General features: G+C 36.4%; 1 protein-coding gene across 2 annotated transcripts in view; it reads right to left on the bottom strand.

The window, feature by feature from the left end:
- Positions 1–17948, bottom strand: part of Cenpp (centromere protein P) — a 230506-nt gene that overhangs the window by 125942 nt on the left and 86616 nt on the right. The window contains exon 6 of one of the 2 annotated variants that reach the window (XM_040271244.2): positions 439–1050. The exons of the other annotated variant lie outside the window; for it this stretch is intronic. Within the exon in view, the coding sequence (XP_040127178.2) occupies positions 895–1050 (156 nt within the window). The 3' untranslated portion in view covers positions 439–894. Of the gene's footprint in view, positions 1–438; positions 1051–17948 lie in introns of those variants that run through there. 2 annotated transcript variants of the gene reach the window in all.

Genomic DNA, 17948 nt, shown 5'->3' with positions numbered 1-17948 from the left:
TGAAATCAAGGTTAAGAATGGGTATATAAAATCTCCTATCTTTTGTGGTGCTAGGGTTGGAACCCAGGGTTTAGTGCATGTTAGGCAAGCACTCGAGCTCTGAGCTACACACTAAGGTCTCATTCTTGACAGCAGTTCGTCAATTTTGGCACTATTGAGATTTTGGGCCAGATGGCTCTACACTGTAGAATGTTTTCATTAGTTCCCTGGTCTCTACCACCAGATGCTAGCAACACCTGCATCTTCTGCCCATCTCTGTTGTGATAATCAACAATTTCTCCAGATTTTGCCAAACGTTCCTGAGGAGGACAGGAGATGAAACAAAATCTCGATTTATTGAGAACAGTTACTTTAACAGGAAATTTACTTAATTTTTTTTTCAAGTTGTTCTAATGATCAATCTTGCCCCCTCCCTTTCCCTCCCACCCCTCTGCCCTATCTAGAGTTTGTCTATTCCACCTGCTCCCTACTCCACTATGAATCAGCCTCCTTATATCAGAGAAAACATTAGGCATTTGGCTTTTGGGGGTTGGCTAACTTCACTTAGCATTATCTTCTCTAACTCCATCCATTTACCTGCAAATGCCATGATTTTATTCTCTTTTATTGCTGAGTAATATTCCATTGTGTATATATGCCATATTTTTTTATCCATTAATCTACTGAAGGGTATCTAGATTTTAAGACATAAATTTGCAAATCTGTAACAAAACTGCTACTTTGGTGAAAACTGTAGAGGGAAGATCACAGTGTGATTAAAAATAATAAAGATTGGGCTGGAGATGTAGCTTAGTAGGAGAGTGCTTGCCCAGCATGTGTGAGGCCCTGGGTTCAATCACCAGCACTCCAACAAATAAAGACATATATAAAGTAAAGTGAAATAATAGGAGTCAATTACCAGTACACAAAGAGGAACGCAGGGCTCTGAGCTGGAAATCCAGTTCCATTTCTAGTCCAGGGCAAGTCATCACCTCTTGGACCCCTTGGATCCTGCTTTCTTATCTTCAGAGGATAGAGGTGACAACACGGATCTATGAAGTTGTTATGAGGCTTGGGTGATAAAAATGAATGTGAAATGCTTTGCAAACCAAAAGTTCATAAAACATGAGCAACTATTATACCAGACAACTATGGACAGACAAAAAAAATTAAAGATCATTAAGTCCTTAAAAATAAAACACTATAAGGATAATTATTCTAAAATTAAAATACAGTATAAAGTTTGAGTTGTTTTAGTATTTTTCTACAACAAAAATAAAATAAATCATGATGTCAGGGCCATGATAAGAACACATATAAAAATAAAATGTTCAATGAGAATGGAAAAATCCATTTCTTGAAATTATTAAAATACTAAGATTAATGCTGAAGCTAACAAACAGCTTAGAGCAGTTAATATTTTTTTCTAAAAAGAAAAGACAGAACAAAAATGTTTAAATAATGGAAATGATTCCAGAAATCCCCTCAATTAACATCCCACAGTTAATGTTTGTGTTTTCCATCCACAGCTGTTATCCACTTTTTAAGTTTGCAAAAAACAAATCATTAATAAAAATCATAAACAACCAAAACTTCATTAAAAATTTCTGCTATAAACACATTTTATGGTAAATATAAAATATTATCCAGTTGAAATCCATTCAAGATTGAAAACAAATGAGTTATCACAACTTACTGGGTTTATTAAAGCCTTCAAGGCAACAAAGAATCTCAATGACCACAAATCTATATTTCCTCCCAACTATTGGTCATCATCATTCATGAAACAAACATAATACCTTAAGAAAACCACTTACCAACAAAAGCTTAAAAAAAGAACAAATAATATTTGTTCCCCTTGAAGCTACTACACTATTTCTCTTTCATTCACAATTCCCTTTTGCTTAAAGAAGAAAGAAAGAAAGAAAAGACAGAGTCTTGCTATGCTGCCCAGACTGGACTTAAACTGTTGGGCTCAAGTGATCCTTTTACCTTGGATTCCCGAGTAGATGGGACTACAAGTACATGGCACTCTGCCTGGTGTTCCCATCACTTTTTCAAATCATTCTTACTCAGTCTTCATTACCTTTCTATTCACATGGACCTTAACCTATTGCAGCTGACCTAATCCTTCTAAATTTATTTTCCTCAAATTGTGTCATATAAATAATATTAATCCAGGATAGCTGATGTTTAAAGAATACTTTGACATATCCTACTAAATGCTTTACTTATATTTATTAATTTAATCTTCACAATAACCCTATGAAGCAGGTACCTTTAGTTATATCTGTTTTTTGTTTTTTTTTTTAGGTGTGGGAACTGAGGAATAAAGATTTAAATAATTTGGGCAGATATGGGATTGATACCCAGCAGCCTTGATTCATATAATACACACACACACACACACACACACACACACACACACACACTCTTTTCTCTCTGTCCTCTAACAATTTCATTTGCTTTTGTGTTTAGCCACTACCAAAATCCAAAATTCACATCTCACATGCTGACCTCTTTCATGAGGAACAAACCTTGAAAAGCAAACCCAAATATTCAGTGCCATAAAAATCAACCTCCTAAACAATTTCCTTTAAACTCTCATGATCCCTTTCGATTTTGTCTTTCCTCCCAGTTATTCAGGTTCTAAACTTCTAAGGAGTCACTTATTCCTAACACTCTTGCAACAGCCAAGTAGGCACCAAATCCTTCCCTGCCTTCCGATAAACATAGACTCCTTTTATCCTCAGTCACTATATCACAATCTCAATTCCAGCTGGAATATCAAAATAGTTCCCTGGCCTCATCTTGCTTATCCAATTCTAACAAACTGCCATCTGGATTAATTATGTCATTCCCTTCATCAAAATCTTACAATAGTTTTTTATTGGTGACTGAATTAAGAACACATCATAACTTTAAGACTATCTTTTAAGACTATCATCTACATTCAAATGATGACATTTGAGGTTTTTATTTCACAGTTCGGCTCCAGATTACTTCCTATTTCTCAAATACACTCTACATTTTCTGGCTCCTATGTCTTTGTTCATACCATCCTCTGCATCTGTCAACATTTTAACTTCAAATGTCTGTGTCAAAACTATTCATCTCAGCTCATCTTTTTGATTCTCACATAAACTGATGTAGACTGTTGCCTCATCTCCCAGGTCTTCCCAGTATTTTGACTGTGCTTCTCCTTTGTTGTCATGATAGAACTTATTATAGCCATTTGTATGCTGGTTCTCTCTTTCACATTTTCCCAAGGATTTTAGACATGCTGGTTGCAAGGACTGTCTTGGTCATCTGTCTCCCTTTCCCTAATACTTGTACATTGCCATGGCTCCACATTTCTGAATGAAATCATTGAAATGAAATGTGCTCTCATCCTAAAATCGAAGCGTGTTTTTATCCTTCGCATCTTTTTCCACTCTAGCAGCTCCCATCCCCCCACCCCCGCAGCCCTGTCACAGTCCACACTTCCTATTTGAAGATGTGCTGCATGATGTGGATGTAGGGCAGCCAGTCTTTTTTTTCCCCAATGCACTTTTACATGATCACTGAAGGCATCTTTTACATTCTCCATTACAGACTCTGGGGAGCTCTGGAACACATTCTCCCATCCAATTACCTCTGAACAGAGTTAACCAGGAAAAATTTCCAGCAATAATAGCTCTGTCAGTAAAATTTAAAAATTGCTTTGAAATGAACCCATTCACAGAAGAGGCTGCAAAGAGTCTGATGGAGAAACACAGGGACAATTCAGGCTAAGGAGTAAAAACACACACTACTTTTGCTGCTGCAGTAGCCAAAAGATGTGACATGAAGACTTGTAGTGTGACGGAGATTTTCTTTTCCCTGTTTACTGAGAAATATTTATAACAGGAGCAAAAGCAGGTAAAACAATATGATAACTAGCAATGATAATTTATTTATTTATTTATTATTTTAAGTAAGTTTTATTGAGTAGAAATTCAGTACTGTATAATTTATTAAAGTGTACAAAATTTCTTTAGTACAGGTATGCAACCATCACTATAATCTATTTTACAGTTTCATCACAAAAATGATCCACATATCCAAGTTCCTCCCACTTACTCCTTGGCAAGCCTACTTTTTCTATGGATTTCCTTACTCATATATTTTATATAAATGGAAACATAGCAGGGGGTCTTTTGTGAGTGGCTTTTTCTGCTTAGCCTAATATTTTCCAAGTGTATCCATAAGGTAGCAAGTCAGTACTTCATTGCTTTTTATTACCAAGGACATACTACATTTATTAATTCATTCACTTGTGGAGGGTTGGGTTATCTCTAGTTTTGGGCTATTACAAATAGAGTTACTATAAACACAACAAATTTCTGAGTGGACGTATGTTTTCATTTCTCTTGAGTATAAACCTAGGGATGGAACTCTGGGGCCAAATGGTAACTATGCTCTTTTTGAAGCTGTGCCATTTTACATTCCCATCAGAATTTATATGGATTCTAATTTCTCCACATTCTTGCCAGTATAATTATACATTGCTTCATGGGTTCAAGTTCTATATGTTAAGCCAAATAATGAATATTTTTTCCATATGGAAACTATACAATATAATAAATGTCAAAGAAAGCACTTTTTCTTTACTTTCAGGATCTAAACATTCTGAATGTTCAGAGGTCTTTTGCTATATTATTTTATATTCAAATATCTATCTATAGAGTCAAGTTACATGACCAAAACAATTTAGAAAAGTAATTAATTGTGTTGTACAAGATTTTCCACCTAACACTATCATGTTCAAAGGAATTCATGTTGCAATGCTGACAAAATCTGGGGCTACTCTGGAAAAATGTGAAGTTTACTCATTACCTTAACCCTGAGGCAAGTTCATCCAGGACAGTGCTGGCTTCCCAGCTAAAAGTAACCAATGAAATACAACGTATCAACTGCAGTTGACGTGGTTTCAGGAAAACCACACTTGAGAATTATAATACTTTATCTTCCTTATCTCACCCTCAGTCATTGAGTTTGTAGTCCACCATGCTGTTTACTTTGTGGATTGTGGTAGTAAATGAGTCAAGATGGACTTCCTCAGAAATGATAATGAACTGTGGTCCCAATTCTTCCCAATTTTCAGGTACAACCTGCCGTGACCAGAGTGGCCAAACTAGCAGGTTCTGGTGAGGGGTGATGGGAGATTGGAAGAAATAAAACTCATGTACTCAGACTGCGAAATTAACAGCTGGGACTTTTGGAGTGCTGCTCTCTGAGAAGCAGGTCTAAAGAATTAAGCCAGCAATGTTTATTATATATGTCTCATTAATCAGATTAAAGACTAGACAAGCATTATTCTTTGTATTCATGAAAGTTACAGAGTGAGCAACATTATGCAGCTTAGTCCTCAGTTACATTATACAGTTGCAATATGCAATGGCAGGAGCACTGTGCAGCTCTCAAGAAAGTCCATTATTTAAAGCTACCTTTATGTGAGCAGGTTCAGGAGGTGCAGAGCTGGTGAAACATTGTAGTTGTCTTAATAAGAGAATTCCTTCATTTCCAGGAGGTGTGTGCCTGAGAGCAAGATTGAGGCTCTAGCACAGAGCCTCCCCATGGAGGGCATTACCACAGCAACCAGGCATCCTGCACCTTTGCACAGAAACTTTCCAAGGTACCAAGCATGCCACAGCCATGCAGTCATCAGGGATCTCAATTTCAGACAATGCTTTCCCATTCACTGTCATGGCTCTCTACAACAATAAAATCTTTGTCTTTATAAATCAATAGATCAAATGAACCTGTCATCTTTTGCAGTCTTTTTGTACTCAATATCAATTGCCACTCTTTGATGTCTGAACTGAATACTTATAGAGCTGTTGACCACACTGCTCACTTTATGAGCTCAGGGTTGGTAGTTATCAGCAAGGTGAGTTCATACTTCTGCAGTCAAGTAAAGGTTTCAGAGGGATATATGCCAAGCTGGCACAGAATAAGAACTCGGCCATGATGGGCCACTGCTCTTGGCCCATCATGATGCCCTGCTCCCAGGACAGCTGCTGGGCCATGGTGAGGCTGCAACCAAGGGGAAATTCCAGTAACCTGTGACAACCACCACCTGGTTTCAAAAGTCCTATTTTTTTGTTTGTTTGTTTTTAGCTGTATTTGGATACAATATATTTTTTATTTTTATGTGGTGCAGAGGATTGAACCCAGGGCCTTGCACATGCTAGGCAAGTGCTCTACTACTGAGCCACAACCCCAACCCCTCACTGTGGCTCTTTTTTTTTTTTTTTTTTTTAGGTGCTGGGGATTGAACACAGGGCTTGTGCATGTGGGGCAAGCACTCCATCAACTATATTCCCAGCCCCTCACTGTGGTTTTGATTTGTATTTTTCTGATGCTTTCCTTCAAGTGTTTGGCCATTTCTTTGTGGAGATGTCAATTTAGAATCTACCTCCATCTTTAAATTAGTTTTATTTTTTAAATTATTGAGTTGCAGAAATTCTAGACACAATTCCCTTAGAAGATAAATGATTTGCAAAATTCTTCTCCCATTTGGTGACTTGTTTTTTCACTTTCTTGATAGTGTCCTTTGACATGCAAAAGCTTTCAATATTGGTGATATCCAATTTATCTATTTGTTTCTTTTGTTGCTTTTATTCTTTGTGTCACATCTAAGAAACAGTCACCTAATCAAAGCTCATGTATATTTATATCTAGGATTTCTTTTAAACATTCAATAGTTTCAGTTCTTTTGGTTAGGTCTTTGTTTCATTTGTAGGTAAATTTTGTATATGGTGTTACAAGGATATCCAGTTGCCCCAGTACCATTATTCAAAGCAGATCAAGATCAAGATACCAAACACATCTATCACCTACAAGGTTCTTCCACACTCCTTCTCAGTCCATACTTAGCCCTAAGGGCACTAATTTCATAATGTACACTGCCATCTATTAATTTTACCTGTTCTTGAACTTGAATTAAACAGACTCATACACGTAAATATTCAGTTACTAATTTATTTTGATTGTTAAAAGAGAAAATTACAGCTGGGCCTGGAGGCCCATGCCTGTAATCTCAGTAACTTGGAAGGCTAAGGCAGGAGGATTGCAAGTTCAAGGCCAGCCTGGGCTTACTGACACTCTGTCTCAAAATTTAATAATAATTTTTAAATGAAGTCTATGGATGTAGTTCAGTAGTAGAGCATCCCTGGGTTTAATCCCCAGTACTGTAAAAAAGAAAAAAGAAGAGATGCAAGGTGCAGTGGCCCTAAGCAACTTAGCAAAACCCTAATTTTAAATTAAAAAAAGGAAGAAAGAAAGAAAGAAAAAGTGCTGGGAATATGGCTCAGTGGTAAAGCTTCTCTGTGTTTAATCCTTGGTACCAAAAAGGGAGAAAATTACAAACAAATCTAGTTTTGCAGATCTTAACTGGCTTTATCTGATTCTAAAGTAAGGTAGCAGTCTAGACACAAACCGGTTTAGAAGAGAATGGCTTAGAAGAGTCTACCAACCAAACGGCAGAACATATGCAGAGCCAGAAAAAACTTAAGCACAGAAAAGTACAAAAAATGGAAGTGAGATAGAATAGCCAGTTTAGTTATAGCTTGCATCTGTCTTATCTTAACATGATTTGAGCAGTTGGTTGCTTATGATTGACTGAAACTCAGCTACTACTTAGGAGAGTAGGTCACAGTTTGCTTACCTAAAGTATTAGGTTACAGTTCACTAGGTGTGGATAAGCATTTATTAAACCAAACTAGAAAATTTATGGAAGCAGCTTGAGGCCAAACTTGTTAACACCCTCAACATAATAGCTATGAGATGCATCTATGTTATCACATGTATCAGCAAATTCCTTTTTATTACTAAAGAACATTTCACAGTAGGGTGCAGTGGTGCATGCTTGTAATCCCAGCAACTTTAGAGGTTGAGATGGGAGGATTGTAGGTTTGAGGCCAGCCTCAGTAATTTAATAAGGCCCTAAGCAAGTTAGTGAGACCCTATCTCAAAATGAAAAATAAAAAAAGGTTGAAGATGTGGCTTATTGATAAAGCTCCCCTAGGAGTATCAAAACAAAACAAACAAAATTATTCAACTGCATATATCCCAGTGTATTTTTTTCATTCTAATGTTGAAAGTCTCTTGAGCTGTTTTTAGTTTGGAGCTATTATATATAAATAAGTTGCTACAAGCATGTTTATGCACAACTTTTTAAGGGCATATGCATTCATTTCCATGGGATACATACCTGAGAGTAGAACAGTTGAATCATAGGATAGGACCATTTACAGATGTGGTGGACACTACCAATAGTTTTCCACAATTGTACCAACTGATATTCTCACTGACAATGTTTAAGAGCTTCTTTTGTTCCACAACCTGATCCACAATTGATGCTGTTAGTCCTTTTTTATTTTTTTATTTTTTGTACCAGGAACTAAATCTAGGGGTGCTTAACCATTGAGCCACATTCCCAGCCCTTTTTATATTTTGAGATAGGATATTGCTAAGTTGCTTAGGGCCTTGCTAAGTTGCTGAGGCTGGCTTTGAACTCATGATCCTCCTGTCTCGGCCTCCTGAGTCACTGGGTTTACAGGAGTGTCCCACCATGACCAGCTGTTAGTCTTTTAAGCACAGCCTTTTTGGTGGGAAAGCAACAATCACCTTGTGGTTTTAATTTGCATGTTTCTAATAACTAAGGACATTAAGCATCATCTCACATGCATACTGGCCAACTGGGTGGCTGCTTTTATAAAATTCCAAGTCTTTTACCCAATTTAGTGTTGTTTTTTTTTTTTTAACTGATTTAAAGTGTTAATTATACATTCCTAATATGAGTCTTTGATTACTATACACACTGTATCTCTCCTCAGGCTGTGACTTTTTAAAAAATATTTATTTTTTAGTTTTTAAGTGGAAACAATTTCTTTATTTTATTTTTATGTGGTGTTGTGGATCGAACCCAGCGCCCCACACATGCCAGACGAGTGCGCCACTACTTGAGCCATATCCCCAGCCCAGGCTGTGACTTTTTTTTAACTCTGAAAAATTGGTGTTTTTTTTTTTTTTTTGATTAACAAAAGTTCTTATTTTTAATGATGTCCAATTTATCAAGTTTTGACTTCATGATTGGTGTTTTTAACTTCTTCCTTAAGAAATCTTTGTTTACCCCAAGTATATGAAGTTACTTGCACCTATTTTCTCCTGGAAGCATGTTTTATTATCTTTCATATTGAAGGTTTATGACCCATCTTGAATTGATTTTTGTGTTTGGTATAAGATATGCTTAAAAATTCACTTTCCTCCCTTTGAAAAATCCATTTGTTCCATATCATTTATTGGAAAGATATCTTTAACTCACTGAATTTCAGTGGTGTCTTTATCATAAGTGATTTCATAAATCTAATTTATTTCTGGGCTCTATGTCTATTTCTAAAGTCTGAATTTTTATTCCATGTGCTTGAAATTCAGTAATATAAGTCCTCCAATTTTGTTGGTCTTTCTCAGAATTGTCTTAGTTATTCTAGATCCTTGGCATTTCCACATTAATTTTAGAATTAGCTTGTAAAATTATACAAAAACCCTGTTGAAATTTTTACTGGAACTACCATAAACCTGTAGAACATTTTGGAGAGGACTGTCATCTTAGTAATATTGAATCTTTCAAACAATAAGTGTTCTTTAATTTCCTTCCTCACATTTTTTTTAGTGTCCACATAAAAGTTTTATACATTTTTGGAAGTTGTTCCTTGGTTATGGATAGATCAGATGTTATCACACGTGACAGTTTTTTATGCTGATTATGTGTTGCTAATATATGGTCTAAATTGATCATTTCATACTGACATAACCAGCAATCTTGAACAATTTGCTTATTAATTCTAATAGTGTACCTATAGATTCCTTGGATTTTTAAAAATACAATCATGTCAAGTGCAATTTAAAATAATTTTTATTCCTTTTTTATTTTTATTTCTTTTCTTGTATCCCACTATTAGGACATCCAGTACAAATTTGAGTATGAGTGGTTAAAGTGGACACCCTTGCCGGTACTGAACATCAGGGGTGGACAAATTTTGCTATTTCCTCACTGACATCACATTTAGCCTGCCTGGCTCCTCATGTTACGTTACCTGTAATTTTTTTTGCCAATAGATACCCTTTATCAATTTAAAATCTCTTCCTATTCCACTTTGCTTGAAAGTTTTCATCCTCACAATGGTAAACTGGATTTTATATAAAATGGTTTTCTTTAATTATTGAGATGATCTTATACTTCTTTATTTTGTTAATATTGTGAATCATGGGCTGGCAATGTGGCTCAAGCGGTAGCGCGCTCGCCTGGCATGCGCGGGCGTTGGGTTCAATCCTCAGCACCACATAAAAATAAAACAAAGATGTTGTGTCCACCGAAAACTAAAAAATATTAAAAAATCTCTCTCTCTCTAAAAAAAAATGTTGTGAATCATAACGGTCATTTTCCAAACCAACTAGAATTCTTGGAAAATTCTTGATCATAATGTATCCATTTTATGTATACTAGATTTTAATATATAATGTCTTATTTACTATTCATATATTTATTGGCCTACAAATTTTGTGATGTCATCATCAGATTATGGCATAGAGGCTATTTGGCCTAATAAAAAGAATATCTTCCTCCACTTTTTAAACATAATAAAGTATCACACAAACATATTGACTATAATTACTTAATACCATCAAACCCAGTAATTGTTCAACTTTCCAACTTTTCCACAATTTTTTAAACAGGTTTGTTTGAGGCAGTATCCACATAAGGCCTACACAGATGCCCTGAATTGATAAGAAGTCTTTTAAACTATAAATTTCCCCTTCGTCTCTTTCTTACAATTTATTTGATCGAGAAACTACGCAGTTATACAAAGGTAACTTCCTTTGTTTAGATTTTGATGATTGTATAGTGGTAGTATCCTTTTAACATAATGATGTCTTCTACATTCCCAATAAGTCAGTAGTTGAATCAATACTGACATTTAAAAATTTTTTTATTTGTTCTCTTTACATATACATGACAGTAGAGTATATTTTGACACATTTATATAAACATGAAATATATCTTATTCTATTTAGGATCCCAATCTTGTGGTTGAACATGATGTGGAGATTCATTGTGGTTTATTCATATGTGTACATAGAAAACTTATGTTAGGTTCATACCACTGTCTTTCCTATTCCGATCTCAATTCCCTTCCTTTTATTCCCCTTTGTCTAATCCAAAGTACTTCTATTCTTCTGCCTTACCTCCTTGTTCGAGAGCATTTGCATATCAGAGAGAACATTCAACGTTTGGTTTTCTGGGATTAGCACTAGGCTGCTATAAATATTGATGTGGCTGAGTCACTGTCGTATGCTGATTTTAACTCCTTTGGATATATACTGAGGAATGGTATAACTGAGTCAAATGGTGCTTCCATTCCTAGATTTTTGAGGAATCTCCATACTGCTTTCCAGAGTAGTTGCACCAATTTGCAGTCCTTCCAGCAATGTATGAGTGTGTCCTTTCCTCACATCCTCACCAACATTTATTGTTACTTGTATTATTGATAATTGCCATTCTCACTGGAATGAGATAAAATAGAGATTAATGGTCTATCTGAGGTACAGGTGGCAAAGATTTTCTCCTATTCTGTAGATTCTCTTCATGCTCTGATTTCCTTTGCTGTGAAGAAGCTTTTTAGTTTGATACAATGCCATTTATTGATTCTTAATTTTAGTTCTTGCCAATCATTTTCCCCCTCCGTCACCTGCAGACCCTGCCTTTTGTGGACTCTGGATTTCAGCCTCAAACTCAGTCACTCTAACTCTGGCCCTTTTGACTTCCTGGCAGGGCATGACCCTCCCAGTTGGTACTGGGAGCCACTAAACTGAAAGGGAAAAGGGGATCTATGTGGATTTCCACCACTTTTATTCCCTGGTGTAAAACGCTCTCTGCCTCTGAGTTTCCCCTGGCTTCTTGGGCATGCTCTATGACATGCTGTGTGGATTTGTCAGACCTGATTTTCAGACTGGCTTGGGCTTGCCAGGACCCCCTCAGCCACAGCCACAGGTCCCAGCGGGGGTGGGCTTCAAGATGGCTCTTTCCTTAGCTCTCCTCGGGCATCTGGGAAAGACAGGACATCTCTATAACATGAGAGTACTATGCAGAACACCTCTGAATCCGTCTGGCAGTGTCCTTAATCTCTGATTTTTCCATAACAAGACATGCCACAGGCCTCCCAAAAATGCGGGTTTGCTTTATATGGCTTTGGTTGCAAAGGGACTGCTGTGAAGGCAGGCAGGGGTGTAATTTTTACCTCATTCTATTATATCCAACCTCCTGAGTCCCCTATCTGTTTTGACTGTCCAATATTATTTCCCAGTAAAGCTCCCCCCATCCCCCGACCCCCACGGCCCTTCCCCCCGCCCCCCCCCCCGCCCTAACCACTTTACTGAGAAGCTGTCTACCCTCTTTCTTGGTTTCACACCATGAAGCAGCCTGAAAAGCAACCTTCTCTACTGTACCATCTTCCAGATCTAATACTGACATTTTAAATTATTATTATTTTTGGTACTGGTAACTGAACCCAGGGGCATTTTACTGATAAGCTACATCCCCAGCCAGTTTTATTTTTTAGACAAGGTCTCACTAAGTTGCTGAGGGCCTCACTAAATTGCTAAGGCTGGCTTCAAACTTGTGGTCCTCCTGCTTTGGCCTCCATAGTCACTGGGATTACAAGTGGGCAACACGGGGCCTGGCTCAATTTTGACTTAAAAAGAATTAAAAAAAATTTTTTTTTTTTTAGTTGTCAATGGACCTTTATTTAATTTATTTACTTATATGTTGTGCTGAGGATTGAACCCAGGGCCTCACACAAGCCAGGCTCTACCACTGAGCCAAAACCCCAACCCCTTAAAAAGAAATTTTAATAAAGTTGTAAAAGTTTTATAAGCATACAGCTTGATAATTGTTTACAACTAAGCACAGCATGTAACTAGTATCCAGGTTAAGATAAGAACACTCCTAGCACCTAAGACTTCCGTCTGGTCACTAGCACATAAAAGGGCCACTACTGTTTTGACTAGCATGATTTACTTTTCTTGATGTACTTGTATATCGATGTGATCACACTTACACTGTAAATATTTGTTCCAATCACTGACACGAGCAAAGCAAGAACATTGCTGTCCAGACACTGAGCTCTACTATCCTCATCTGGGGTTCTGACTTACAACCAACCAAGGCAAGGGGACAAGGAATTTCTTACACAGGAAATGTAACGTCAAAAAGTTCTTCATCATCAATAGTGCTTGATGGGCTGTGCCTATGGAGACTGCTGCATCTACCAGTGGGGGTGCTTTCAAGCTCAGGAAGCTTCTGCGTGCAGGTCTAATGAGAGTAGGCTCTCCACTAACCCTCCCAGAGGACACTTCAAGCAGTTGCGAGTCATTTGAGATGCTGATGAACCAGAGCAAAATGTTATAACTCTTAATTTGTTTGTACTAGGAAAGAAGATGATATTCTCACTTTCTATAGGAGTCAGAGGCAATGACATAAAGTTATCAGTCCTCAAACTGCACTTAGTGAATTACACAACTATAAAAGTTCTCCAAAAGCCACTAAAACATTTCTTAATGTAGTAGGAGCTGAGTTAGCTTATTCAACCTGGTTTTAAAACTAAATTAACATTATTCAAAAATGAACATATTAACTTCTCTTCCATATAATCTAAAAGGATTAGTGACCCATAACTTAAGCTCTGAGAAATGGTAATATCTGAAAACCCATCTTCCCACTTCATAGCATCAAAAGCCCCTTCTTTTCCCCTTCTATTTTCACTTGCCCAAGGCCCACCATAGCTGTTCACTTGCTCCAGACATACTGCAAAAAATTGCCAACAATATAAAAATTTCTCTCATCTCACAAATTTCTCCATAATCAATTTATTTAACAACTATTAGCTTGAATAAATGTAAGTAATAGAAATTCTATTTCCTAGATCTATATATGTATCCTCTGCTCCCACCCATATTTCCCATCAATTTACTACTATGAATAAGTCAAAGAGTTCCTTTCATCTAAAGGGTACTTGTAGCAATATTATATAATTCCACAGAAAATGTGGAGACTAATCCATTGAGACTGAGTCTAATAATATTAAACTCAATCTCTACGTCTTCATATGGAGATTAATCCATTAATACTGAAACTAATAAATCTCAAGGGTGACTCCAAGTACTTAAACATGGAATTGAAGAAGAGGATTAGACATGAAAAGGCATCCCCTAAAATGACAGGAAGCCAAAGAAAAGGTGGGACAAAAAGCCAAAGGTGCAATACAATTTTAGATATGGAGTAGCCATATTTACATCCATCTCGTAAGATGAAAAACAACTCCACAGATAGAAAGGTGACCTCAGGGGGCTGGGGTTGTGCCTCAGTGGTAGCACACTTGCCTGACACTGGGTTTGATTCTCAGCACCACACATAAATAAGTGAATAAAATAAAGGTCCATCAATAACTAGAAAATACATATTAAAAAAATAAAAAAGAAAGGTGACCACAGACCACTGATAAGTGACAAGCTATAGGGACCAGACCACCTGGGCTTGTTGGCTACTCTGACTCTATAGCTACAGGGGTCCAACAAGCTTTGTCCATTTAGAAACCACAGAATAATTTCTCTCTTATTTCCAACATATTTGTTAAAAGATACATTTCAAAGTGCCCTCCTCCCTGGCTCCCCCACTAAAAAAATTAGCCCATTAAATTTACAGGGCGAATTACCTAATTTTTACCATGGGAGGGCAGTCTTATTCTAATATGCTTTAGAAGTCTGAAATTAAAAACAACAAAGTCAGATATATTTTAAAATAATCTTAAAACACTAATCATATTTTAAAAATTCAAACAATGACAAATAACTACAAGCAAAAACTCTAACATATGGCTGGACTGCTAAAAAATACTTGGGAAAATGAAGGGATGAAATATTTAAAAACAGACAAAAATTATGCTTCGTATATTTATAAAGTATCTAAGTCACTTCACAATAGTAGGAAATCTTAATAATAATGATGATGATAAGAAGAAGAGGAGCACCCAGTATTTACTAAGTCCATACTATATGCCAATAACAAAATAAGCACTGCTGAAATACCCGCACTTGATCAGTAGAAATGGACACACCAACCCTCCAGATTATATGGACATGCAAAGGACTCACAATAGGGACAGGGTATAGCTCAGTGTATACGTATACTTTGTACATATGTGTTAAATTACCCACGCTGACCTCTCCAGGTGTAAAGATGCTAGAACCTAAAATTTTAAAAAGAATCCCTGGTAATTCTGATCCTGATGGCTCTCTTAACTACACTTTAGGAAGCACTGATTGAGAGGACTCCTAAACTTCTGACTTACCTAAAAAAGGTGGGGCTGGGATGGGGAGGCACCATTTATAGAAAAAGTGAATAATGAAGGAAAGAAAACTTGTGAGGTGTGTCAGTTTTACTTTTGTCCTCTTGGCTTGCTCCCTTACAATATGAAGACCTAAATATTTAAACTTCCTAAAATAGTGTCTGCTTCCTACTTTTTAAATTTATAAATAACATTTTAGAGTAGTTTTAGGTTCACAGCAAAACTGAGCAACAGGTATAAAGACTTTCCAGACCCCTTTCTTTATTGAATACTTCCTGCTAGTGCTATCCAAAGCTCCAGGCCCATCTTGTTCTTTCCCTCAGTCCTCCTGGAATCAGCCATTTTCCAAAGGAGTAGCCCTGGTTCCTTTTATTGGAGAATGGTATTAGAAAACAAGATCTGGGGCTTGGGATGTGACTTAGTGGTAGACTGCTTGCCTAACATACTGACAAAGAAAAAAGCCAAGATCTAGTTACTAGGTGTGCTCATTGCTCTTGGGCTATCTTTTATTCTAGACCCTTTCAGTTTCAGCAAGGAGATACACATGTGTCTACTAACTCATGTAAGTACATGTATCTATAAATATCTCAATACGTAACCATCTGTGTGTATATTTAGCTAAATATGAGTTATATTACTGCATCCAACTCTAATCCACCATGATGTGGACCATTCTTACCTCCTGCCCTTGCTTATCTGTTACTTCCCACTTCAACAGTGAGAAGCCTGGCTCCTACCATCTTCCTTATAATAAATAACTTAAACATTCCATTCCAGTTCACAAGTGCCCAGTATATGGGTATACCCACATACTCCTCTGTCTCATCTGTTTTTATCCCTCTCCTTGTTTTATTCTCCTTGATTGCACTCTACACCATTGCACTCTACATCATTTTGATTGCACTCTACATCATTTTCTCTTCACAGAATACCATTTGATAAAAGCTTAGTTTCTGATTTCCTCCTTTATGATATCACTGCTAAGTCCCCAGCATCTAAAACTGCCTTATACACAGTAGGGGTTCAATTAAAAAAAAAGAGCTGAATAAATGAACAAATGAATAAAAACATGTTATGCCTATTATATTAATTAATTAAGCAGATCTCACTTTCCTAGCTGAATGTTATTCACTTTGAGATACTATATGCACTTTAATCAAATTACAATTATAACATATAATTTAGATTATTCACCAATTCAGCTGACTTCCCAATTATCACAATTAAAACCAATGAACTAAATCACTGGTCACCAAGTATCATTCACAGCTCCTACTTTCCTGGAAGGTCTGACTCTAACCATCATCTCCCTCTATTTCCAACCACTGCCAATTTAGATCTCCTAAACACTGCCAACCTAGTTTAAAATTTTAGACAATTTTGATTCTATGCACTCTAGCTATGTATTCATTAAATATTTTTCCACATTTGCTGGGAACATGAACAACATAATCATTACTATAAGTTCAAATCATCTAGTTAATGAAGAATTATATAAAAATAAAGTGGTTAATTTTAAGTTAATCTTCCAAAGAACTGTGGAAACATTAAAACTTTTTAAAAAAGTACACAGATCTGCTCTCTTTTCCTTGTGTGGAAGCCTGAGGTTTAAGAACAAAGATACTAATAGGAAACATATGGAAAAGATCAGTAACAAAATGGAATCTTGGCCCAAATGTTTTGCCACGTTTTACATACCAATGTCTCAAATAATAGGCTAGATTTTTACAATATTGAAACGCTGTATATGTTTCTTAAATCTGAAACATAACAAAATAAATCTGTGAGTTCTATGTAAAATATTAATAGAAAACATGGTTTTAGGAACTTAAAATGAACTCCAAGGTTTACTTTACCTTATTTGCTCAAGCTTGAAAGAATCCTCCCTCCCCAAAAGAACACAGGTCCCACTGCCAAGAGATACAAGTTAACTCTGTTTCAATATGAAAACATTAGCACAAAAATTTAGCATCTAAGCAAGCTCCTTAGCTGTTACTCTTTAGGAGAAAGTGCTCAGTAAAATGGGGACATTTTCTAAATCTGTAAAATAAAGGCAATAGTTATCAGGCCATAGAATCTTTTCATTTCACCTTATTCAATACCAGAAGAAATCAGACATACCCTCAAAGCGCAAGGCAAAGACTACCACAGTAAAGGATTCATTTTTATTTTAAAGGTCATTAGGCATTCTAATGAGTATATTCAGGAGCAAGATGAGAGAAGGGATAACTAATAGAAAAGAAGGTATCGATTTTTGTATGGAAAAGTTATATCTTTAATTTGTGAAACCAATGAAAATCTACTGCATTTAAAAAATATATTTGAGCCAGTCATATGGCTCACACCTATAATCCCAGTGATTTAGGAGGCTGAGGCAGGAGAAATGTAAGTTCAAAGCCAAGTTCAGCAATTTAATGAAGTCTAAACAACCTAATGAGGACCTGGTTTTTTTTTTTTTTTTTTTTTGGTTGTTATTGTTTTTAAAAAGGCTCAGTGCTTAAGCACCTCTAGGTTTAATCTCTCATACCAAAAACAAAACAA

The sequence above is a fragment of the Ictidomys tridecemlineatus genome, chromosome 13 (genome assembly GCF_052094955.1).
Source record: "Ictidomys tridecemlineatus isolate mIctTri1 chromosome 13, mIctTri1.hap1, whole genome shotgun sequence".
NCBI classification, from domain to species: domain Eukaryota; kingdom Metazoa; phylum Chordata; class Mammalia; order Rodentia; family Sciuridae; genus Ictidomys; species Ictidomys tridecemlineatus.
Note: the sequence above shows the minus strand (reverse complement) of the source record. Positions and strands in the feature narration are given on the sequence as shown.